The sequence below is a fragment of the Neodiprion pinetum genome, chromosome 4 (assembly GCF_021155775.2).
Source record: "Neodiprion pinetum isolate iyNeoPine1 chromosome 4, iyNeoPine1.2, whole genome shotgun sequence".
Taxonomy (NCBI): Eukaryota; Metazoa; Arthropoda; class Insecta; order Hymenoptera; family Diprionidae; genus Neodiprion; species Neodiprion pinetum.
Window position 1 is genome coordinate 1435728 of NC_060235.2, and position 27462 is coordinate 1463189.

General features: G+C 44.6%; 1 protein-coding gene across 1 annotated transcript in view; it reads left to right on the forward strand.

Moving 5' to 3' along the window:
* The first annotated feature begins 1385 nt into the window (after nt 1–1385).
* Nucleotides 1386–27462, forward strand: part of LOC124217987 (uncharacterized) — a 78113-nt gene continuing 52036 nt past the window's right edge. Inside the window, exon 1 of the mRNA XM_046624267.2 lies at nt 1386–2442. Within this exon, the coding sequence (XP_046480223.1) occupies nt 2388–2442 (55 nt within the window). The 5' untranslated portion in view covers nt 1386–2387. The remainder of the gene's footprint in view (nt 2443–27462) is intronic.

Genomic DNA, 27462 nt, shown 5'->3' on the forward strand with positions numbered 1-27462 from the left:
AGAAAAACAAAAACAAAGTGACTAATTATTTAAGTGGAACATGATTTTAAATGAGCAAAATTGCGATCTGAAAAGTCTGCCACTGAATTTTTCGTTATAGTTCGCAAATCTATAATGTCACGATACGAATCTTCTCCGGCTCGAGTTTCGTTCGTGTCTCGACCAGTGGTCAATTCCGATTATATCTGGCACACATAAATTATACATCAACATACGTGACAGCTGTGATTCTCCGCACGAGTTTGACATATTGTCACGATTTATATCGCGGATTTGTTCGTTTCATAGGCGTAAAACCGCGATTCGCGATTCCAAAAAAATGTTGTTCTCACTTCCGAGTGAAATATCGGGATATGATTGTAAAATCGCGACGAGCTATAATAAAGTGAAAATTATATCTACACGCTAGCGTGAGGCAAAAATCTTTAGGGTTTAGACAGTTATCGACAATTATAACAGAATTTCTCTCGAATAGATTATTGAAAAATAATTGTTTTTGTATTCTGATATCGGTTAGGAAATTAAAAAAAAAAGATCAAATCATATGTGGGTTTATCAATGCCGTAGCCTAATATTAAGCCCTGAGGCAATTTGGTTGAGGTACAACATCGTGGATAATTGAGTGAAATACGATATAAAAAAGAAAAATAGAAAGAAAATAAGTAGTTTTGCAAAAAGAGGGAAGAAAAATAAATAAATACAAATGTAAGTACAAGACGGGAAGAAAGAGAGAAAAGCTGAATTATTTAAAAGTAGAACATGACGACAGAATGAGAAGTTTACATTAGTAAAATAGAGAGAGAGAGAGAGAGAGAGAGAGAGAGGAAGGGAGAAACGTTTATTCGCCCTGAGACAAGTCCCCTCGGGCATTGTGTAGAACATCGATGTAAACGTAAAATGTGAACAGGTATAAAATACCATAAAACCGACAAGAAGATTAGAAGCAAAGTTGAGAAAGTATAACAGAGAGTTGATAAAAGTAGGTAAAAGTGAATACTACAGATATTAGCAATAAGTTAGAAAGATGAATACATAGATGAAAGCAAGCAAAGATAGAAGAAAGAGAAGAGATAGAAGCAACGATAAAACAAGTTGACGGTGAGACAGAGGAACATGATTGAACCGAATGCGAGCAGGGATGTATGCATAAAGAGTACGGCGGAGGGCGGGAGGGAGGGAGTCGCAGTGACAGGCATAGAGCGTTCGTTCGGCCGTGCGTCGCGGACGATTGTGCTCCTACTCCTTCAGGGCGAGACGGAGCTCCGTGTGGCCGAAGCGACTCCCCATGTGACCGATCCCCCACCTAATTCCGTTGTACCTGCGGGACGAGGGCCTGCCTACCTGCCGCCCGTTGCCCCGCTCCCATTCCGACGCGGACCCTCGCGGCAGGTGCACCGAACCAAGTGCTGCGCCAACCTGCGCTCTGCTGGATCATCTCCTCTGTCGCATCGCAAGTGTCGCATATTTCGCGGGTTTCCGTCATCCCCGAGACGCGCGGTCTATTTTACAATTGTCATAATTATAACGGCTGTAAGGAAACGGGAATTGCCGGTGTGCTCCGCGCGAGGACGAGGAGGAGGGAGTGAGGAACGAACCAACCGACGACCCTCTATGTCGCTGTTATCGATAAGGCGTCCGATATCGTACCTCCTGTTACTACTTGTGAAACAGTGATTTTACTTCGTTATCACCACCGTCTTAATAATTCGATCATCGAGAGACACGTTTACGAGTCGGAGAAAATTACCTCCGCGATTCGCCGTCGTCATCCTCATTATCATCATCACCAATGCATCTGTGTGAAACAGTGAACGATATATTTTTTTTTAACCACCGCCCATCCTGCCTGACCGCGCCACGTGCAGCGCATGTCACATGGGATTTACGCCGGAGGACGACGACGCGTCGAGCTTAATTAAAGGACCCACCGGCTAGGCCGGGTCCATGAATTAGCCATCCTCAGACCCGGAACGCCGCCACCGTCGCCAAGCTAATTAAGTGACAGTTCGAACCGTGGGATAAGTCGACAGGTGCATCGGCCAAGGTCGACGACGCTCCGGAAGGACGAACGTTGCCTTCAAGCCCTTTCTCCGTACGCCTCGATCTCACCCTAAGGCCTGAAGTGTCTCCTCTCTCTCTCTTTCTCTCTTTCTCTCTCTCTCTCTCTCTCTCTCTCTCTCTCGCTCTCTTCCCGGTTTATCGCGACGAATCCTAATCGTCGTCGAAGGAATCAATCGATCGATCGTCGGAGAGAAATCCCACCTCCCTGCCTACCTCCATCCCTTGTTTCAACGCTGAGGCTGCGGGTAAACATTTGCAAACTGGACATTTTGACGAACGTTACACCGGGACGATCGGAGTGGCGATGTCCGCGGGTCGTTGAGAGGATGAGGGAGCTCGACACCGAGAGCCCCGTCGTCTGGCCGGCTTGGTGCTATACTGGTGAGTCGATTTACTTGCCTTCGGATTTTTTTTTTTTTTTCTTTACCCTCCCCCATCTTCCTCTAATTTTAAGTCGTCGAAAAGAAACGGCGCTTTCATTCTAAACGCTCGCTCGAGTCTCTATTTCAATCGTTTATTCCTTTTCACGAGGATTAGGTCGGTAACGTTGCTGTAACGATCACGCGTGTTTGGGAAAAATCGTTATTTCGCACCTTCGAGAATGTTGGAATTTTAGTAAATCGTGATAGAGAAAACGTAATCTTATTTTTGAAAATCAACTTCTTCAAAGTCGTTGTAAAATTGTGCAATAATGATTTTTTTTCGTCACGTTTCGTTGCGTTAACCTTAATAAATTCAGCCTCATTCCTTTTCTCGATCTTTCCAAAATATTGTCAAGGTTTCCTTCGATCTCAAAGTGTCCAGAATTATCGCGTCTTTGAGGCAATGTCGTCAAATACAACCCTTCGCTAAGTCACTGATAGTATATTCGTCTGCAGAGTGCAGAGTAACCGTTGAATGTGTATAATATTTTTGTGAGAAAAATTAGCTCGTCAATTTTCAGTCAAATTCTTCAAGTCCTAATAATAATTCTTGCTTGTTGCTTGGCGACAATTAGTTGACCGTCACGCGTGGAAAATCGATACACCGATGATAATTAAGCCGTCGCAGAAATCAACTCGCTGCGATTTATCGTATAGCGCTTGCTAATTTGATTAATTGGGAAAACTTTGTGATGACGTTGCGATTTGGTGATTTGTTGCCCGAAAAAACTGGCGTGATTTTGAGGTTGCAGCCTCGGCCTGGATCGGAGATCTATAAATCGAGAGATAATACTAGCGCGGTTCGCTGAGCCGGAACGTATATCGCGGACTCCGCATTGACGAGTTTTCACGCTTAGAACCGTGCTTCCTCTTCTCCTAATTCTTATACCTTCAAATATACGAAATTAGGAACTAATCGAAAAATACCGCGAGAATTCTCTGCCACAGCGGTCGATTCTAGCCGACGTCTCACTCGGTTATTCTAATCCTTTGCATGTACGCCGGTGTTTGTATTAAATTTATGATCAATCGAAATGATATTTTTTACAAGTGATTTAGTTAATTTACATTAACAGACAAATAGATTTTATTTTCGTATAATATTACATCGGACTTGAAAAGTTTGTGTATAAGTAACACATTCAATTGATAATTGAAGCAATAACAAACTTTCGATCGTTCAAAGTTTGGTTTTTGCCGCATTTTTATTTTTGCACTTAATCATTATTTGAATTAATCATAAAATTCGTATTTTATGATAGCAGAAATTGAATATTTCACTGGAATTCTATTGAAAATTTACAAAGCAAACAAGTATATGCTAGAAGAATAAAGATTCGCGACGAGAACGCGATGATTATAGATTACAGAAGAATTCGCAATAATCGAATAACCGGATTGAGAATTGACTGTTGTTTTTTTTTTTTTTTTTCCGTTCTTGTTTGCTCTCGGCCTATCAAGTAATTTGCTGCTGCTGCTGCTGCTGCCAAGAAAAAAATCGTCACGTTTTTTATCAGAGCCTCGGGGAATATTAACTGAAACATTGTCGCGAGTGTATTATATTTTAATTAAGTTCCAAGAAGTTTCAATCACCTGTTATCATCGTATTCGCGTGTAGCAGGCGTATGACGGCAATTACTTGTGGAAATTAATGTCATTACAGCGGGTTAAACGGTCAGCCGTTGAGAAGAAAGCAAATGAGAAAAAATTTAATTACCGACACTTGGCATAAACAAGTATAATATATACCTACACACAAAAACACCTACATACGCATACGCATATGATTATTCGAGTCTCCAAAGGACGCCGCTCATTATACTCAAAGTCCTCGAAAGCTCGCTAAAAAATCTCGAGTATTATAGCCCTTGCGTCAAAGTGTATTTACTTTGGCTAATCAAATGTACCGTTTTCAATTCCGCGGGAGGTGGGGAGTAAACCAGTCGAATAGAAATAAAACTAAAAGATCCCGACGACGATAAAGCCGTCGGTATTGTATTGTAATAACGGAGAGAGGAGTAGAATTTTGTTGGTACGAAGCGGGTAAGAAGGGTATATATACGGAACGAAGAACATACACAGTGACAAAGAAAATGTAGGTAGGTATGTATGCGTACGTATAATGTTGACGGAGATGATTTTAGCGCAGCTGTACGCCGCCGTCAGGCATTTACACGCAGGTACCGATATTACGTACCGTCGAATATGACGAATGATTGATTGCGTACAAAGTTTTTAATCGTAAATTGCTTTTTGCTCTACGTTCGCCGGTGCGTGTAATACCTTAAGGTCCGAGGCGTTCTATTCTCGATTCTATTTTTTTCGATACATTACGGGCGATGCGCGTTGCACCAATACAGGCACGGGAACCTCGTGTAGAAATTAACACCAGCATTGCCTAGGAGCCTGCAGGTCGCGGCTCCCGCTGACCCCGGCTAAAAGTCGAATTATGCAGTGTACACAGGCCATAAATTAACGTTTTTTGTCGGCGCTCACCGCTGGTAAAAGGTTTCTTTTTTGGCTCTGGTTTCAAACGGTAAAGCGAATCCAATCGCGTTTGCCTAGCCCCGTGGGTTCGTATTAAAAACTTTTCGTCTGTAATGATCGACGTGCTCACCGAACACCGCACACGGCCCACTGTTGGATTAATAATTTACTCCGGATGTACGTACCTAATGCTGTAGGTACTCGCTGCGCGCTGGTTAAGTCACACGGAAGAAAGACCTCGCTTCGACATTCGGATATTCAAATCAAACACCTTTATACATGTAAAATACCGTAAGGCGTACACATAAAAATAAATAAAAAATATTACAACAATTGGTAGCGATCTCTAAATATCTTTGCTACCAAATTTTCGAGTATCGTCTTTAAAAAAAAAGTTAAAAAATGAACCACCTTAATTTACACAGAGTTGCGGTGGTTCGGCACCGAGACGGAGTTGAAGAAACGTTAGCCGCTGACATTCGTGTATAGAAACCCAATCAACTGTTTCGTTATTTATTTGACAGACTAGTGTCGCTTTTTTTATGGGTCTCGGAATGATTCGCAATCGTAGAGAATGCACAGCTATTGCAGGTACGTTGCTCGTTGTTGTGGTTTTTTTTTTTTTCCTTCATTTCGGTTTTGGGTAGGTAAAGTTCAGACTTCGTTCTAATCGACTGTGGAGCAAAAATGAAACTTGACGTATTTTTCGACAACCGCATTCATCACCTCAAGCATGAATCCTCCAATGCTGAGAAAATTGGGCGAGTCTATCACTATCGGCATTCGGTATAGCGGCGGCGATCCGGGCCTCAAACGAAAGCTGGCAAGTCATTTTCGGCAATAATAGCGAAGCTATTAGTTTCAAACAGCGTGGCTTCCCTGGACAACAGCAACAACTGCTTTTTGGACTATGACTTACAGAGGAGTTGAATTAGTGTAGCAGCAGCGGCTAGTCCATTTCTAATCGTCGAAGTATGTTGAGTATTCTACAGAAACTTACTCATTCATAGATGGTTTACAGGTCAGGTTACATATTTTGTCCTAACAGTCATGCAATTAACGCTGAATCGAACCTTATAATCAATTTTTTTTTCTATCTTCTCGGGATTTTGAAACTTTTTTCCTATTTGAATTGATTTGTGCGAAGGTCGAAAAAGCTGTTAAATTTATGCCGAAAGAGGTTTTTTAATCATCGAATCTCACTCCGCGATGCATGATTATACGATTTTTCCTCCAAGGTTTGAAATCCGTAATCTAAGCGTCGTCGAGTCCCGTGTCGAGGGTTTTGGAACGGACAGAAGTAAAGCCTACGGATGAAAGGGTGCTCTGTGAAAAAAAATCATATTCCTTCGGTGACGCTAAGAGCTATTGTGGTCAGCTAAACGAACAGCTGACCCAACTAATTAACCAATACCTATACTCCTTACGTAAGTGACAAATTATTGTATGCCAGAAACCGCTAATTAAGTCGAACAAAGAGATATTACCTGCTAAATTTGGTATTTGAAGAAAACCACAAATCCTAGTTCAGCAATCACGGTAAATGTCATATCGTGAAAGGGTCGAGTGTAAAGGCGATCGGGCAAACGGGGTTAATCATTGTATGTGTGTGTGTGTGTGTAAAAAGAGAGATCGTTAGCGGATACAAACTGCATTACAGCCGAGTCCATTAGCCCAAGTACAAGAACCGCTGGTCTCTTTGGCGTCGGTCAAAACTTTATTTTGTACCCCCGTGTAAACGTATCTACCAGTTGTACCGCTCATGCTGCACGTGTTGTACGCAAGAACCTAACGTACCTTCTACTTGGGCTTTGCATTGTACTGCAGATATGGTTGCTGATTACAATTATGATATGGTAGCTGCGGCTTACACGCGCACCGATTACTATCCTTGAATCTTTTCAGCCAATGTCTTATTGTGTTATCGGCTTATTGTAGCCGCAGTCTTGCGATTCGACGATTGATCTGTGAACCCGGTTGAGTAACTGCGATCGATAGGTTTGACCGTTTCATCAAAGATTAACGTCACACTCGCTTGGCCACACGGCTTGGGGAGTCGAAGAATGGTGGTAGTGCGAAAATCAGGATGTTTCAAAACTCGATCGAAGCTATCGGTTATTGAACGAAGCTGAAGCTGGCAGCCAAAATTTCCAGCCCAACCTTTTCAAGTTTTTGGAATTAGAAAAATTCAGTTCGGTATTTTATTAGATTTTGATTCTCAGTCTCGTGTTATTAATGGACTCGTAAGTGTAGGTATTTCATGTCGCTTGTGTTTGTATTCTAGGGTTAATTTTCTAGCCAAGAAATTTGGATCGAATTCATTTTTTTCACAAACGATGTGCAAGCTTAACTTTCTCTGCGAATTTCAAGGCGCTATGGTTGGAGCTGCCAATTTTATCGCTCGGAAATCTTGTCGTTCACTAGTCCTCGGTAGTTCGAGAATGACAGAAAAGACAGAGTGTGAGAGAGCCAGAGAGAGAAAGAGAAATAGAAAGAGAGTGGGAGCTCTAGAGAAAAGAAATAGGGAAAGTTCGAAAAAAGCTGGTAAATTATACCTTCGTTTACTTTGGCGAGGGTTTGTCTAAGCGTCTTCTTTCACCGACCCCCTAAATACACCTCAATATTCTCCTTTCAACTCACGTAATCCCTCAGCTTAATGGTTTATATATGTACTGTAGACTCGAATTCTTAAAATCACCTGTTTGGTATGGAATTGTGGGAAAAATATATTTTCAACTTTACGTCACGGATGAGTGGCTGTATTTTTACGGACGCGTCGAGCCAGTCGGTAATGATACCAAACAGATGTATGTATCCACTATGCAGTGACCGACCATTCATCCCGAATCATTCGGCTGTTCAGGTGGTTCGCTTCCAAATTGATCATGCGGTAGCTTCTCTCTCTCTCTATGTCTCTCCCTCTCTCACGATATGAAAAATGTGTCGTTTCTCCAAAGGAACTCTGTCCAGAGAAAACTGCATAGCCGTTTCCGCCGTTTATATTTTGAAAGCACCTTTTTCGCAAATGCGGAAACCTTGGCGATTAGGAATCAGATCAACTTGCAACCTTGCATTTTTTTTTTTGACACTGTCGATAGTAGAAATTGCTTAATCTTTCTTATCGGCAAGTAGCGTGAAGCGACGGTAAGTGCGAGGTACTTGAGTCTCCGCATATTTAGATGTCACCGACGACGTCTGCATCCCACGATGACCGGCACTTGGCACCGTGTTGGTATGACGTCTGGCTTGAGCGTCCCTTTCGAATACCAAATAGCCCGAAGGCGTTTGCCTCAGCCCCCGCAGCCGGTCTCTAAAAACCCTTTGTTGTCCAGTCAACTTCCTGTACGTAAATTCAAACACTATTTTTACTTATCTTGTATTTCGTTTTGTGTACCACGACGACTCGGAACACGCCCACGCTTTGTTTAGTTTTTCCCCATTCCTAGGGACGTCGAATATTCTCAACGCTATTCAACGTAGGGCTGAGAATGTAAAAGAGATAGGAATACGGCGCGAGGCGTGATTTTCATCGGATACTGGAAAAGCGAGAAATTGAGAATTTGCGAGAGGACGGCCGCAGCCCGCCTCAAGCGTGACTTAATTTAGACTCTGGAGGGAGGGAAGGAGAGAAATATGTGAGTGAAAATCAAGAAGGGTGCACCGTAAATATGTTTAAATGCTGTAAATATGCCTGGAGATGCGGTAAAACGGCGAGTTTACGAGGATCGTCTTATGTGAAGCGGGAGGGGGGGGGGGGGGGGGGGGGCTGCGAGAGGAGCGGAAGAGGCTCCCATGGACGAGAAAGGACGGGGACGATCGTGAAAATGAGGCGATGGAGATCTCTGGGTTGATATAGACGTGTTTTCAGCCATTATTTCAACTCGACACTTTCTTAAGGACGTCTACGACCCTTGGAACGCTCTTACGCGGCCCTTCAACTTCCTAATACGCCTAATTGTATTTAAGACTGTACCGGAGTTCCCAATATGCATAATTCTTAGCGAGTCGGTCGTGGAATTCGAATCTCATTACACTATGCGTTGTGTTGTTAACATCGGACGGCAATTCAATCCATCGCTGCACCCTCGAAGATAAAATGAAATCCAACATTTTTTGTATGGGCGCGAATGGACCGTTGGAATTATTTCCAGTGAACAACAACGACGCTCTGTTCGCTTGAATACCTGTAAACGGGGTGATCCTTTCTCACGGTTTAGACGCTTTCAACGTTTTTGGTGTTTTGAAAAATCATTGATACAGACCAATCGAAATGCATCGCGAAATGATCACTTAGAGACGTCGATAAAATCTACCTTTGATGAATCATCTTTCTTTCAAAAGTATCGTAAACTATCTTACTTCACTCATCCTGGGGATTCGGAGAGTGGAAAGTCAACCAGTGCACCTTTGACGATGGCATGCGCGAAACGGGATGAGGATATTAACGTCTTTTTCAAGTAAGGAGAGGCGATTGGTCGGGCGAAGGTTAGTTGCTTGTTAAGTCGCGAGGATGACACTCGCCGCCGAAGCGTGTAACCTGACCTGACTGCAACTGCAGGGTGCTGCTGCCAGGGAGGAAGAGAAGACCGCGGCTTTCCTCCTCTTCCTCCTCCTCCTCCTCGTAGCCTGCTGTTTTTATCTCCCCATATTTCAGGATGATTCCACGGTTAATGCTACGTCCTGGGAATACGAGCCTGTATTGCCTCCCCGAGTGAACCGCACCCGGCTCTCTACTGGTTGACAACTCACCTAACGCTCAGCTTCCATGCCCGATCAGAGAAAACGTTCCCAACCAAGTTCCAACTTACATTATCCCTGTGTATCTAAGTACCGTAATCCCACCACCATCCAGTACTCTGCTGCTGGAAATAATCTGTGTGTGAACGTTGGCATTTTTTTCTCCTCCGTTATCCTGTACAAGTTTACACGTATGTACCACCTCGAAATGGGCGGTGAACGGTAAATTTTATTGAAATTCGCACATTTTCATGCAATCGAAGTGTTCGTTGATTTTTTTTCTTATCCTTTCTTTTTTTTTTTTTTTTTTACCGACTCAAGAACAACGTCTGTCCGTTATTTTTCGAACCACCTAGTCCCATGTATTTTATTAACCCAAGCATTCGACATCATTCTCCGCCTACAACCTGTATCAGGTTGCACTTGGGTTCGCAGGTCCGAAATCCTTCACAAGGTTACGTAACCCATAACAAAGATGGTACTTATCGTCTATTTCGACACGCATAGATCGTTGGTAGATTTTCAGGGCAGCAAACTCTTTCGAATTCAATCTTACAAATTTTTTCTACCTTCAATTTGATGTGCCTGTGGTGATGATGTAGAAAAACCCCGAAACGTGACAGTCTTTAACAAACTCCTGCTCGTCTTCCGTCAATCTCTCCATGTGTTCAGTTTTTCTCGTTCGATATTTATTTCTCTTTATTCTCCAAGCCAGATCTCGTACATCAGAATCAGCGCCTTCTTATCCTTTCGAAATAGCCAAAGCGTTATAAAAATCCAAAATTCTAGCGATATGAACTTAGCGACATGGTCAGGTGTAACTCTTTCAAGTCAGTTCCGTTATTCTTGCGGACCTTCCGTTGGTCGTAAAAAAAGTCCCACGTCGAAAATAAAAGGTTTGAAAAAATATCCACGCATTTTGGTTTGTCAGAGATTTGTTTTTTCTTTTCTACTTCGTCTCGTTCCTATTTCTTTTTACACATCGTGAACTTCACTCCGTATAGTAGAGCCGTTTGGAGCCACTTAACGCCGATTGTGAGTTCTACTCAACCACCGAGGTGAGTGCTGAAACCCGGCCTTTCAGTGAATCCATGAATGTGAAAGATGGTGCAATAAAGAGGTGCAAGAACGTTAGTCGCGGCACTGGACTCTTTTGATTAACCTTCGATCTTCCGGCTTGCAGGTATATAAACCCGAAGCCTGCCGATTAATATTGGAATTGTTGCGATTCTCGCATGAACGAAAATTATTATACTTGCCGAATTTTCAATCCTTGCTCGCTAATCGTTCATCACGAATCGTTTCACCTCTCAGCATCCTCCGGTAATTTGTCAAGGCATTATGCAACGGGCCCCGTTTCGATCCAGAACACGAGGCTGAATTCTATTGTTTTTTAATCGACTTTATACTACGCGAAGAAAAACTCGATTGACCGCTTTCGTTAGAACGTGGACACACCTGAGTCACCGCCGTTCTGACTCAGGGATATTTGAGTCTGCTGCACACCACCGGCTAAAGAAAAACCATAAGACAGATTCCGTTCGCCGCCACGTCGTAGCCCCGAGCTATTATTCGGTGGTAATTTGCTGACAATAATACGTGCTCTGCACCGAATTACGACATGCAGTTATTTCTTGTCGGGTCAACATCGTACAAACAAATGGATAAACAAATACCATGGTCAATTTGTTCGTTCGGCAATTTCAGCCATTATCAACTGCGCCCATTATTCGTAATCCCTTCCGGCTCCAAATACTTTTTTTTTAAGCTCAATATCTGGCTTCTCGACCAGTATTTTAAATGTGTTCTCAAAAGCTTTTCGAATCATTTGTACTCTTTAGGGAAATTTCCTGGATGTTATTCTTGAGTTTACGAGGTGCTTATTAGTCCATAATGCTGGCTACAAATCGATTCTGAGTGGAAAAAAGAATTCCAGAAAATAAAGCTATGAATCGATTTTATCGAAAGAGTGAATAGCTTTCTCTGGGTGTACGTGTAAAAATGCACGATTTAAAAGTATCGGATTGACCGATTTTTCTTCTTGCGGCAAAAATCCGGAACCACCGCAAACGGTAATTCTGTTGAAGATAATTCCCTTACATGCATATACGCGTCTCGAGGATCGTAAAGAGGGAAATATTTGAACAGTTACTTTAACGTTTATTACTGCACGAGGGCTGCAGAATTGCATGAAAGAAGTTGTCGGGTATAATTAGCTCAGCCCGCGACAGTGCGGTCGACTTTACTTTCTTACTGCACTATAGAGCGGCATCAACCTTTGACCAATAAAAATTCGGGCCCAACGATCTTACCGTCAAGCTTATCCAGGGAGGCGATATTTGCACCGCGAATCTGTCAATTAGCGAATTTCAACCCGGTCTGCATCCTCAAGGAACGATCTTATATTATTACTTGTAATAATCTTTCGCAATATTGTTAATTTTTCACGTAACCGAAGGTGAAATGTGCAGGTGCGCGTATAACTTGTCAACTTTTATTTTGGAGAAATTTGTTTATCAGCGGAAGGATCGTTATCCCGACTTGTTTTCGAACCGTTCTGTCTAATCACAGCATAGCCGGACGACTCTGACGCGACGGGGCCAAATTAACGACGCATTTCACAATTGGTTCATTAGCCGGGGGCTTCGTCGCGGGCCTGCATGTGACATTGCGTTTCAATTAGCAGGCATTGATCGCCGAGTCGAGTAGGTGGTGACCACCGGGTCGCTTCTCAGCCACGCATTTCTCAGCCTATAGCCGGCTATTCGAGATCGGCGATGAACGCGGAGAGGCCGTAGCGATAAAACGAGATCGTTAACTCGGGTGCTCTCGCGTCGGTGAGAAAACATGAAATTTTAACTCTGGTTGCTGGTATCGAAGAAGCGAAAACTTATTACGATCCGTACGAAGTCCCGGTAATCGCGTTTGATAAACGTTATTTAGTGTCTTCAAGTTCTCGGTTATTATCATTTATTACTTTCTTCGACATTCGAGGCACGATATCGCTTCGGGCAGGCGTCTAACGTACCTAGGAGCATTAGGAATCGGCTTTATCTGAAACGTATAAAAATGTCAGAAAATTGGTAAAATTTATCGACCTAGGTCGGAATTATGTATCGTCAGTGGTAATCAAAAATGATACAAACTGGGGTGATTAATGCCGTGGGTCACACGCAGCATCTGGTTTTGTACTTGTGTTATATCGGGTAAGTTCATCGGCCATTAGTTGAGTTTCGATGCCAATTTGACGGAAGTTGTATCGATAATTAATTGACCCTCGAATGTGGTACACTCATACATGCCTGTACATGTTGGCTAGCCTGCTCCGTCGCTACTTACGCTATTGGTGGCGTGAATATTTATGGCTGAGCTAATCATTGTAAATCATTCTAATTCACCTCGTAACCATACGATCCAAACACACGCACAAACACGCACACGTTGTATACGTAAAGCTTACAGAATACCATTCGTGGCTGAAATTAGCAAGGATTCTTTAACGCTATTTTATACTCCTACATGCGTATATACCAGTAACACAGAAAGATGAATAGGTACAACTGTGGAACTGTTATATCTGATCCGTCGATTTACTTTCGATACATCGCCGATCGCGCACTATGTCAAGAAGATAACCCGATTTCTAAACGTTTCTCGAAACCTAACGCTTTGTGTAATAAATATGTTATATGTCCGCAATGACACCTATTGGTGAGTATTCCGGTGTTGGAGTGTTCCAACAAGTTTTAGAAATTGTCGCTACGCAATTTGAGCATTTAAATAGAAATCAATTTGCTACAACGAATCCACAACTCATGAACTATAGATGCTATTATTACAGTTACGAAATCATAACTGAATCAATATCGTTGCGACGTTTTTTTCCGGTTGTGATAATATCGTAGCCAAACGATGAACGCGGTTAGCACAACAGGCAGGAATTTCTCCTCCGGGGCTACTGTTCGATGTGCCATGTAAGAGAAGCAGACCTGGAAGCGGCCTTGAGATGAAAAGGATAGAAAAAAGTGCATAGAAAGCAGTATAAAAAAAGACAAAGAGTGATGAAAAATAAACCGGATAAACATTTAACTAAGAAGGCAAGAAGAGGGCTGCCGTAACGGCAGCACGGGCAGCATCATCATCGAAGGTTGATTGCCGGACGCCTCGAAGACCCGCCGACGCCGGGCCAACTGCACTCGTGCTCTGATCTATACGCGTGTACGGACAGGTTGCACACATACGTGATCATCGATGCGGTCTTATGGGTGACGGGCGCACACCTTCGTTCCTCGAGGTGTAGGTAACCTCGGGTTAGGCACATGCGTGTAGGAGCGAAGTGGTGGCTGGACAGCAGTTCAGTCAGTGATGGAGATCGCTGGCTGGGCAGGCAGTACTAATTAACTGAGGAATGCTGTATCTAGATTGAAATCTGGGTGACCCGCCGCCCCGGGGGCACCTCGGCCAACCTCACCTTCTCCTACCGCTTCTTCTTCTCTGACTCTTGTGCTCTGCTCCGACTTCACCGCGCGTCGTAAGCGACGGGGTGCAACATCGGCATGGCTTCTTCGACGCTCGGCATGTTCACCGTGATAGTGCAACTGGTGACAAGTAGTTTTGCTATTCTTGATTTACAAGAAACTTGCATCGACTTTTCATCGCGATCAGTTCACTGATATATCACGTTTTCGTAACACGTATTCAGTGCTGCTTTGCTTATGGTAGGTATTACCAATCCAAAAGACACGAACTGCGCGGTGCCAAAGTTTACAAGTTGCACTTGGTCTCTCTCTCTTTCTCTCTCCTTGGACGTGATGGATTTCGAACAGCGTTCAGTGCGCGGTGAAACTCGTTCTCCTCTGCAGTATCAACTGCGTAAATCGATGTTATATGTATCTGGGACAGACCGGGCAAGGGAGTTTATCTGCCTACCTTCAATAATTGTCGGTAATTAATCAGGTGTACCGTGTGGTCTCTTTTTACACCGAGTTCTCCCAAGCCAAGTGATGCATGCAACGAGTTGATCGATCAACTCGCCTACTTAGATCGCGACGAGTGGCAGAGTTTAAATGACCACCCACTTATACTTTCCAGTATTATCTTCATTATTCCCAACTGACGGATATTGAGGTTCTTATAGCGCCGAAGATCAAACGTTGATATGCCAAGCCTGCATGTGGGATGTTGCCGTAGAAATCCACTGCCTGAAACACAGATCAATGTATAACCTTGCCACTATCGGAATCGATCGATGCTATTTAATCTACCATTGTGCGATAGCGTAGACGTGTACGGGTACGGGTATAATATATGTGCAAAAGGTCGTGAATAGCGATCCATCAAAACTCCCACGCGTCGACGAGTTTGCATGGTTCGTAGCCTCGAGTTCAGAATTCAGGTTCGATTCAGCGGTTCAAATCTACCGCTGCTCCTACAACGCTTATACCGGAATTTGAGAGGAACGCATTTTCAAGAATCTATCAAATCCGGTAATGATATTACATTTGTTCGAAACGACCGCAGCCAGTGAATTAATTCCAGACGCTGTGTTAGCCAGGTATCAGATTTTCTCTGGTATCGTGTACCTATCGTATGGCGTCTACGGTTGTCATAATTTCACGGTGATATACGGTGAGCATGCACCAGGTAGAGGGGTGCTGCCGCCTTCCTGGTTAACAAGAGCGAGCAATAGATACTTGCTCAACTGTCAACAGCTGTCAAACAGAGTCTGGCGGTGTTGCTTTGCAACGGAGGTGTGTAAGCTCGGATACAAATGTAAGTATCTACATGTCTGTGCGTGTCCGCGTGCTCGAGGTGGTTACGATCTCGAGTATCTGCAGCGCCGCGAGGAGTCGAGGGCAAGACAAACAGCGACTGCCCACGCAGCGGCTATACGACTGGTAAGATATCTCGGTAAGGGGACTCCGGGGCACCGATGGATCCCATAGATCGTTTCCCGAGCTTGATCGAGGAGTGTTTAAGCGACGGCGCCAACAGGGGGTCCTCCTTCGTATTCTCAACTACGGCCAACCGAACGAACTCCGATCGGCGTGATACTTCAAGAAGTGAGCTGCACGGCTGAATCAGGAACCGATTCCGATCTTGCTCAGTTTTTATTCGTAATACGATGCCAACGTCACGGAGAGATCAAAGATGAGGAGAAACAAACTCATCGCGCAATATTTTTGTACCGATTGTGCGTGAATAGGTACACTGATTGTGAGATTTCCGTGTATTACGATAATCCGCATGTACGACAGCCGGCAAATATGTTTTATATTTAGTCTTTCCACCTTTTTTTTTTACATCTTTTGTTTTTGAGAGGGGGAATGTGCGACTAATCTACGCTTATCGGAGTCGCATCGTTTGCCAGCGGGCGATGCTGTGCGCCCGAAACAGCCAGTTGCTCCTGTAGTAATGAATGGATCTTTCGCGCCTCGCCCACGCCTGACTGCCTCTCCGCCCGTCCGGCTCTACACCTCGAATCTCATATTATACCGTATGGCGTGTGAAAGGCTTCGGGTAATTAATTATCTTGAGCGATCGCTGGGCAGGAGCTCTCGAGCAAGGATCGTTTGGGAGGAGCACTCGCCGCGCCTCGTTGATTTCCTCTATCAGCTACTATATGAGCCGCTGACGTCTAAAATTCAATCATGTTATGTGTGCACCTTGTATCCTGCACTTAAGTCCCGGAGTATCAAAAACTTGCCGTCGATCGTAAATACGAGCTTGCGAAATAAAGGTAAAACAAAGTGGGAAATTGTTTGGATTGCAGATCGTATATCATTAATTGTGTCATGTTTCCAGGACTTTCCACCCGCTAAAACTAAATCCTTACATAAGACTTAACGCTACGTTCTCTGGGTCCAAGATCGAAAGTATTAACTTGAATCAATCTTGACCGTAGAAATGTTGTGATGATCGAGGGAAGCGAAACAAAAAAAGAAAAAAAAAAAAACCGAACTGAATATATAACGCCTATTTTGAACCGGTCCCATCACCGTTGTCGTGTCGCTACGTGACGTTCACCTGCCGCCGGTCGATCGGACCTAAGCGACAGGTAAGAAACTAGGACTGCGGATTGAAGCGGGCGGGGAACCTGGCTTGAGCAGCTCTCTTCCTGAACGCGAACAGAAGTTGTTTCAAGCCAGCGACGAGGAGGGGCCCGTCACGAACTCCAGGCTAATTGTCCAGGAGATTGCACCCGCGGTTGCCACCGCTGCAGCCGCACTCCTGCGCTTCGCTCACTGCGCCCCACCCTACGACTCCTGTCCAAGGCATAGCTGTATATTCGCCTCGACCTCAACCCGGAACATGGACGTCCGAACAATGTCGCTTAATGAGGGCACCGCTGCAAACGCAGGTGGAGAGAGTCCTTCGTGATCTGACGAGGAGCTGATGGTTCTTTACTGATTCGTGTGACGAGAGTCGAGATGCTTTTTTGACGACATGACCTCAGTCATTATTCACTGCGAAAACCTTGATCCAAAGTTCATCGATAAGACCCAATAGGTCACTTGGGGTGAATTTCACCCCAAATATGATTCAAACTCGTCGTAGAGTCCCTTAGTCGTGAAAATGGGAAATGGGCCTCATGGCGCCATTCTTCACATGAAATAACGACCTGCTCTTCAACATGTTTGACACTTTCTTCAACTTTGCCGCTGTTTTACAGTATATAAACAATGAATTTTGGCTAAGAAAACTGAGAGAGAGCTTTTTCTGCGATCCTTAAACAATACTTAGATATCTTATTTTTCAGATTGCTAGATCTCATTTTTGAAGCAATATATTACGTTTGGGTTGAATTTCACCACAGTGTGACCGCTATGCGATTCTACTGAGGTGTGACCTACTGGGTTAACGTCAATTGAAAAGCTTTACATATGACCTAGGCTGAAGCAAAAGAAAAATAATGGAGGAGATAGAGCTGTTGAATTCTAAAGTCTAGAGGAAAAAAAGGAACGGAAAGGCGGTTTGGGGGGTGGTGGTCCAGCACAGATAAAGGACAACTCTATATAATATGCCCAAAACCTTTTAGACCGTAACGTCAGATCGCGAAGACAAAACCATTCATCCAGCCGGAGGTAGGCCGCCGAGCTGATAGTCGGTCGGGCAGCTAGGCAGACAGGCAGGCCGGACGAGCACATACCATTGCCTTATGCGACGTGTGACTCCAGACTTGTGACTCGTGACTTGAGTGGGCCCGATGGTCTGCGCAGCTCCTTGCCTCCTTACTTGCAGTGCGTCGTCGGCACCAGGGGCCCGCCGCACGCGCTTCGCTGCAGTGTAAACGCACTTAGGCCACAGTGTATGGGTCTCTGTCCGTTGTATTGTTAGCGTGTCTGCACCAGGGCTGAGGGTTCAAACGGTGCGGGGTCACGCAGGTCGTTGATACGCGGCCTTGGTTCTCCCCGAGGCGGATTGAACCGCGTACGAAGAGCTTTTTTTTCAATTACCGTTCAGCCCGCTTCTGCAGCTTCGTTTTTCACCCAAGTGACAGCCTCGCGTCGACATCTTTGAAAGTTAATTTCTTCATATTTATGGTACACGTAATGAATGCTCGTACTGTGGTACTCGGCCGCCGCTACGACGTCGGTGCCGGGTAATGGTTGGATATCTCAATTGTTATTTGTCGTTAATGTCACTTGTTTGTCCTATTAGGGATAGCTTATGCAGTCGAAGGCAGGAAGAGACTAGCGGCGACAAACTGTTGCGCATGTAGATGTTACGTCGGAGTTGGATGTAAACGTTGAACTCGGAATGGAGAAATCTACCTTCTTACCGCGCCGCTACGAATATGACATTTCCTCGACGATTCAGAATCATACGGATAAGATTATACGGAAAAATTGTTGACTTTCCAGCAGTACGATGCGACGATCTATAGCAATAAGTTTTTGGTAGCTAACCATCATGCTTGAATATCGCATAAGGAGTGCAGAGGTCAAATCTATTGGAAGAATTGTGAGCTTAGAATTGTTGGGACGTATCACGAGAGGTGAGAAGAAGGAATGAAATTCGCGGTTAGGCGAGTGCCTTTTTAACGTATATCTCAACGCTCAGGTACCGGGTGTCCGAACAAAGGTGTCAGGTGGTTTCGTCCGGCGTTAGAGAAACGCTAATCCTTTAATATCACTTTACAACCTCGTCTCTCGATCTCGAAGTGTCAGGTCGGGCGTGACATTAGTCCGGCGTTATCTTGACCCAGGATCTCGGCCGCGGGCGGGCGGGTCCCACAGACCTGGCAGCCCGGCACCGATATCTGGGGACATCTCACGGCGATATTCCTTCTCTCGGTTCGACACGGTCCGGGCTCCGTGCAGCTCGTGGGCTTATCACCTGCCCGCAGCACCGCGACACACCGGCACGAAGTCGAGGCGGACGCCTTGGACACGTGTGCGAACTGCGAATGCACACCTGGATGACGCGACGCGGCGGCTGGGCGCGGCCAGTGTGCAGCATAAATCGTTCCAGAAGTGGAGCGACACCGTTTCCACGTGTTGGTGATCAGGGGTGTGCGCCTCCTTTGCAGCGCGCACGTTCAGAGGACGCCTGCCTGACCTCACCGGAGAACCTCGATGACCCGAACCGGTCCGCCCTGCGTCCGATGTGGAGCAGCGGTTCTCAGCCGGTACGCGATTGCTCACTGAGCTACACGCCGTGACCGCGAACGATTTACGATACTGGAGGAATCGGGAACGCGTTCGTGCTGAGTGTCCGCAGGTTTATTCGGGCTGAATTGTTTCTCACTAAAAAGAGAAAGTAAGTTAGATGTAGGTATTGGTAGAACCCGAGACGCGTGGCGTAACGTAAAAAATTATTACTTTTTAGGCTACTACCTACCTACTATCTTTCGTATTGCTCGTTTGCTTGTTTGTTCGCTTGTGTGTTCTCAGTGAGCTCGGGTGCCAGACCCGGGAACGCTAATTTTGTAACCGTTATACAGATCGATACGTATCCTTGGCCTCTCTTTCGACACCGGCCTACGTACGTACGCCTCTTGCTATCATGCGCGCCTTAAGTCGACGTTGCGATAAATGATACCTGCGATTGATACGAAATAATAGGCTCGTCTTCCTTCCTTCCTTCGGTCGACTTGTGGACAATTCATCCGCTCTTCACACTTGCGGCACTCCGATTTTTATTCGAGCTTTTAGAAATCGAGGAGGTGCGTGTCGCCGTTAAACTGCCCCGAGGTAAAGCTGTTTGGATCCTCGTAGTTAGGTCGTTATTTCTGGGATTGACGAGGGGACTCGGGTTACCCGATCTCTTGCCAATGCTTATTAAGCCATGTCGTGTATACGATCGGTTTTAGAGGACGTTAAATCAGCGTGGGAGTGGGGCATGGTAACAAAGTATCGACGCCTTCGTCGGAATTCATTGCTCGTTGTGCTCCGTGATAAACATTTTCACGTTCTTTAGTGTCCCCATTGAAGGGAACCTTTAACACTTTGTCGATTGATACCGCAACCTCCGATCCTACGATCGACAGTCGCGTAGCACAACCAGGGCGTTAAAGTGTTTGATTTAATCGATAACAAGAGATCAGTTTCAGTTTATCAATTCGCAAGATAAGTCTAACGACAGGCGCAATTGCCCGCGCTTGTACGACGTTGATCGATCACCTCACGGTACCGTCTAACCGTGCAGATACCATTCTTTCCAATTATGTGAAGACTGAACGGCTACGGGCAAGGAGAAGGATAAAATAATAGATTGAACAAAGTCTGCGAAAAAGAAAGAAATAAATAAATTCTTGGCTAGCCGTCGCGTTACGCCTGTTCAATTTCAAACCAGTTCTGTAGATCCTCATTAAAGATCTATCTTCTCAGTATAGCTGCTGCACGCTTGACTTTCCGTGATTCGTGAGTAGCTGGATGTCCGATGCTTTTTCTAATCGACACTGTTATTTTATAAGGGGTAAAAACTTTCGGTACTTATGTAGGAGAAAGATATTCCGTAACAACGTTCGCGAATTGCAGCCCAGGAATAATGGATAATGGTTATTGGCGAACGTGTGTCTGGGACAAAGAAAGAAGGTGGCAAAATGAACGATTTTTCTTCACACTCGTCGAAGCAGGCCGTAGCTTACCTCCAGACGTATATCTACGTGTCGTGGTTTCTGTTTACCGTCAAGCTGGAAGCAGGGACCGCGAGAGGCGGAGAGGAGAGACTCTCCGAGGGGGACAGAGAGCTGACGAGAGAGTGAAGAGTTACGCAACGGTAAACCATCGTCACCTTTATAACAGTGTCACCTCTGACTTTTGCGGAGCGCTGTTGACACCGGGCGTGTATCTGCCTATACGTATGCATAAGGCATGTACGGATACGTGTGTAACGCTCGTCATGTGTGGCGCTCGTGTTTGCCGTCGTCTTGGCTTCGCGACTCGCTCGTTCCTCCTCGGTTGCGTTCGCGAAGCGCTATATGTACCCACGTACATACTTATATGTACGCACAATGCGGAGAGGAGGTTTTGCGTCAGCGATTTTGACCCCGGCGACAGCGAGGTCTAACCTCTTGCGGTCCAGCTGGTCAGACTCACCGTGCATAATTCCTGCCATCAACTATCTTCGCTCTTTCATCCCAAAGTCACAGTCCACTGCCGCGCGTACTCTCCAGTCTCTGGATACGGTGCTTGGATCGCTGTGAATTTTGCAACACGACGTTCCTCTTATTCCTGCGATCATTGTCAAAGTGGACAAGTATCTTATTTTGGATCTCGCATTTTGTATCGCTTATCACTACATATACGTCTACGATATACATGTATATTCGAGAACGAGTTTAATCCACTATTTAATCCGCGTCCTTTTCTTCGATTGCGTCATTCTACGACACCCATCTACGTGTGAAATTTCCACGACTACGCGACACTCCCGAGAGACAGATAACCCATGTTGGTCGAAGGAGTGATGCCGCGGCGCTTCGCGTCCTCCCGAAGGGAGAGGAGGAAGAAGGTGGGGTGCGTGTAGATATGGCACGAGGTTCGTCATAAACGTCTTCATCCGTAAGATACGAGTCGCCGTGGGCGAGATCGCGCGTTTAACCTTTACGAGGTGGGGTACCGTATGCATGTGTACGTCCGTACCTCCATACCACTCTATTGTACTTTACTTGCGTGTGGCGCAGGACGTGCAGGACGCACCTTGTGTTCTGTTATACCATAGGAAGGCCATTCGTATCCATAGGGTTTCACTCCCGTTCGGGTTCTGTCATACGATATCAGGAAACTGCACCTCAACCGAAATTGTACACCCAAGGAAATATCTTGGTTAAATTCCCCTGGTCCGTTGAATTTTTAGTTTGATTTGTATTTCGCAGTAGCAGCGTACGGTTGTCAAGTGACCTGAATTACTTACGGTCAATTACTTTGCCTATCGCTCAATTTTCTTTCTTTTCTTTTTTTTTTTTTTTTGAAAATACCGCAGTAACACAACATTTGCAATTGAGGTATTGTGCTTGAACGTTTACGATAGTTTCACATACTTTTGTAATGTAACTTGAGCGAATAAGATTATCAATTTTTTCTAACAATAAGGTCGTCGTCGCATACAGGCGCCGGTCTCACTGCATCGAATCGATCCTCGGCTTTCATTAGCTGACAGGCTTAAGCTGGAACCATTCAATATCGTCGGTTCGACCTTCTTCGAAGACGGTAAAGTTGAGCGGTGCCTGCCAGACGATCGGATGTGGACCGATCGTGTTTCGAGCGCAGAGTCTATCTTGTCTAAATTGTTATTTGTATTCCGGTCCCGGTGAAATTCCTCGAGGATTAGTGTGTTGGCGTCGGTGTGTGTGGGTTGGGCAGAGCACTGCTGCACAATAACATATATCCCATGCCTACACGCAACTACGAGTGAAGTCCCTCGTCCCGATGCGCCGTATATGCCAGACTCTCGACACTCGCGTATACACCTTATACCCGTTTGCGGAGGACTCTAGCCTCCAGCAGTCACCGATCTGAGGTCTCGACCTCACCGTGTCAGAGGTGATGCCGCACCCCGCATTGTGCCCTGCCCACGTGACGGGAGTACGCGTCGTCATTCATGTCACTCTCTGCCCTCCCCCTCCCCCCTCTTCGTTCCCACGTCGCCGTAACCCAACTATTCCCCGTGTTTCTTGTTCCTTTTCTCGTCTCCTCGTTCCCTCGTGGATCCGAAAGACGGGAGAACATCTCGAATGTTTTTTTTATTATTATTATTTATACGCGACATTTTTTTTTCACTCCGTCCATTGATTTATGGAGCTTTTAGAGTTGAGAGATATTTGCGATGTTAAAATCAGGATTCGTTTCTCTTCTTTTGGCAATAAAATTTTCGAGAAGTTACCTACTCTTGATACAATAAATCCTGGGTCATTTGATGTGTATCATAGCTTGCATTCCACGTTTTTCGTCGCTTAAATTGAATAGCCTTAAAATTGAGAGTAAATGAGTTGGCAAGTTTTTAATAGTCGTAAAGCAATTAATTTCATCGTGCAATAAATCTGCGCCGCGAGATGCTCGGATTATTTTATCCTATACCTAGAAACTGCGCGAATAAGTGCGTGACGATAAAAGCTAATAAAAAGGAGAATAAAATTAAATAGCAATGAAAGTGTAATATTATTCCGTTTCGAAATTTTTTTATTTTTTTTGTCAATCTTTTTGCCTGACATTTGAGGAGAAATGAGTAAATTCCCATGCGTGAATTTTTCGACACTGATTTAGAACTGCACCGAAACGAGTTGAGCGGGTATGAGTCACGGCGAAGACTTACGTGTGACAACAAGTTATTGAAACAGAGACAATGAGTTGTCCATCGACGACGTTTCGAAGCTGGAAGTCTTTAACAATTGCTTCTTATCAACCGTGAAATCATTTTTGACACGTGTGTTAGTTCGCTCGCTACATATGTATGTACAAGTATTATATACCTATATGTATACATACACACAGGCAGGTTGGCTGCATAAAGCGTGGGGCGTATGGTACGGGTGAAAAATATACGTCGTAGAATTCACATAGGAAGTTTCCACTTTCTCTATTTTATGTTTATTAAAATGCTTGTGGTAGGTTTATAGATTAAAGTTCAAGAGGCTTGAAACACTTTGACTTATTTATACGCACATACATGCATAGAAATAATCTCTTTTTCTTCTCTTTGTTTGTTACAGGTAAGCTCTCTTCGGCCACATCCTATAACGCGTCTTCCGCTCACGAGACACGTCAAAAAACAAAAAATCCCGGTGACTATAATCTTGTGAGTTTTTTTTTTTTTTTAGATATATCTATGTGATACTTGCGAGAGGAATTAGGTGTTTAACCACTTTCATTTAGCTCCAAATTCTGAACTTTGAGTTATCTAAATATGTCTGTAACCTTGCGAATGGTTATGGATAGAAGAATGTAGAAAAGGCATCTTGAAAGTTTGCAACCTCAACTTTAGAATGATTTTTCTCAAATTTTACTCTTATCCATTCCACCCACGGCAAGTTTATAATTACGATATTAATTCTTGCTTAGTCTTTAGTTTTTTTAATGGTATTATGGATAAAGAGACAAAACAAGCTGGTAAAACAGTATTTTCGCGATACTTTTCATTAGAATGAAAAGGGAAGAGTCTGTCGGTCTGTCTGACTAACTTTCGCGATAGTTGTTCAACGAGAAAAAATAATTATGAAGTAAAAGTATAGGTTTCTCGGTTAAACGTTGAGAATCGATTAATTTAAGGTAAAGCCGGAACTTCAAATTAAACCGGATATGCCAATTTTTTATGACTATCATTTGATTTTAAAATCCTGTAAGTTTAAAATTTTTTCATCCAGCCGCTTTCGAGATCTACGCAGGAGTTTGTTGAACAGAACGACAGATATTCATTTTTCTAAAAACCTGTTTTTCGTATTATCAAGTTTCGAAAACGTGAACATTCGTTGAGATTAGAAAAAATGATTCTCGACCATAATCAGTACGTTTCTTATATCACCAAAGGTGAAGAATCAATGCGCCTGTTTTGTGCAAAAAATTTGCATCGGTATTTTACTCGTGCACGCGATAACGAAACAAAGAGATTCGACCTCCCGGTGGTATAATGAAGATGTGGATCTTGTTGTAACAAGAGGTGGTACGTGGCAGGAGCTATTAATTCATGCATGCATTGTTGTGTGTCAAGGCGTGTCTGTCGGCAGATGGTCGTGACGAGATATCGCAAAGGAGTCCGTGCTGTGCTAAACTTATCCCTGGAGTCGTTGCGGCTGCATGCCGTTGCACAGCTTCTTCATGAAATAATTTAACTCGAGCGCTTCGCAGTTCGCTGCAGGCCCAAAGGATCATGAACCAGAGACAGAAGACCAGAGTAGGTGCTAGTCGTCGAATTTTATCGCTTTTCCTCGCGATGTACGGCGTGGGCCCATTTATGGGTTCTTCTCCATCACGCCCCAATAACTCTCCGGAATTTTCTGTACCGCACGATTACACCACCACAGCCGTTTTACATAAAACATGAATCTAGTTTTCACAATTCCCAGTCAGATCTCTCCAATTTACAAGTAAATGTTGCGCTCTCGCGCGATATCCCGTTCCTCGCATCTTATTTTTTTCCTAAACTGCTCAATTGACCATATGCCGTGTGGCCGTTTGATAATTTTGTTTTTCTCCTCGTCTTATTTTACACCAACACTTCCTCCAAACGGTTATCTCTGATCTACGATCTATAACTCAGCGCGTATTATTACTCGGCCAATCGTCACTCCCGCGCCTTTTTGCGAATATTTTATACCGACGTCCAGGCAATGCAGTCTTGGAGAATTTTTAACGACACTCGCGCAAGCGAGACCGTTGGCCATAAGCGCGCCTCCGGCCGGGTCAAAGGTTGGGCTGAAAGGAAGGATCAACCGCGGCGTCGAGACCCGGGGCCCGGGGCGAGGATAAGACTCGCCGCAGGCCGTAAGCCGAGTCAGGCTGTATTATCAAGGATCTGCAGGTCGTCGCCGACTCGCGACAGCCGCGTCAAACACATGTTACATCGCGCCACCAGGTCCCGAGTCTTCTTCACTTCCTCAACGTCCTTGGTCGGCACGAATCACTGTGAAACGAGTATTCAATTACCCACGCCGCACACTCGCTCATACATCCATATCTATATTGAAATTTTTGCGCCACGCCACCGACAAGACGGAAACAACTTTTCCACGCTCACTTGTATGCAGACTTCAGTGTTATATGCCTCCTAAAAATACGATGCATGTAAAACACGTAGGTATTACACAACTATTCGGGAAGGGTAAAAAAATGTATAATGAATTTGTAATTAGTTCAATCCTACGATAGTTCAGTGTATCGCCTAGAGTTATTCCAAGTTTGTTTTTTATTTTTTTTTATTATTATTGGGTTACCTGACAGCGATAATAAGCGGAGACACTTGTTCGGATGGAAAGCATTCCAAATACTTTGTAAAACCTTTTGAACTGCTGAATTGTGAAGTTGGAAGGTTTTGGGAGCCTTTTTCTCGGGTCGAAATAAATGATGAGAAATGGAAGGTGGGCCGAAAACTGGCGGTTAGGCCCCTATTGCAGATAAGTTTCCCTGTTGGATACCGAAACGGAGTTGGAAGCGCCGCGACGGTTCATTAGCGCGGTATATCAGAGCCCGACATTCCTCGGGACGACCTTTCGACCGTCCGGGGTCATCGCGAGAGGGAGTTCAGGGTCCCGACCCAGGTAACTTTCGTGTATCGGGTGTCTCGAAAAATACATCAGCCGTTTCACTTCTCCTACGGCTCGGCACGCGGGGCAGCAGCGTTTATACATATACATCAACGATTCTCATCTCCTCATCACGTCCTTCTGATCATGCGTAAGATAATTCCGTGCCTCTGAGCTAGCAGAAAAGTTGAGAATATCCTCGTCCACCACCGTATATGCATGCGCTTACGTCGCGCGCTAATTAATATCACTTCACACTTTCCCTACCATATGTGTTTACGCGTCCAACTATCCTCACGCTCCCTGAACGAAAATAAACGGAAAATTTCTAAAGCTGAAGGCTGTTGCTCGTGCTTCCACGGGGTTACAAGACGGGCGTAATGAAGACAAGCTGGTATATCCGATTCACAACGTCTTTTATCAAATTCGTAATTAATCATGCCGCCATGTGATGACTAGAAGGGACGAGATTGGGGAAAAAGGGAATACTTGGGCAGAAGGAAATAATCGAATCTCTTGGGATGACCGTGTTTTGCTATGTTAACATAACTTGATACTTACTGTATATATCAGCGGATTTTTGGCACAAGTAGAATTGAGATGTCTTCTCTGATATTATTAATCATCCGTCATGTTCATCTCTTCTTATTTGCATATATAATTACGATAAATCGAGGAACATGACACTTGGGCAAAAGGGACGTGGAGTGATTCTTCAACTTTATAAGTTTGAAATTCTACTCTGTCTTTATGTTAGAAACCGTAAAGCTTTGGTAGGCTTGACTTGGTAGTAGCGCAAAAGTCGGATATTGCAACTCTTCGGAGACTACTGCGTACTGCGAGAATGTATGAACACTAAATTGTTCGTTTAAAAAAGTGAAAATTCCCCCCCCCCCCCCCCCCCCCGCCCCGAGTACAATTCAACACGTCTTGTTGATGCAGTCTGTCTAAATCGTGACATGCAGACGTACTTGAGAGTCATTAGAAGCAAATTTATGACTGCGAAGTATCTTGAAATATCATGCAGTCACCCAGAGGCGTCACCGACATTTTTGGTCAGGTAGTTAGGTAGTT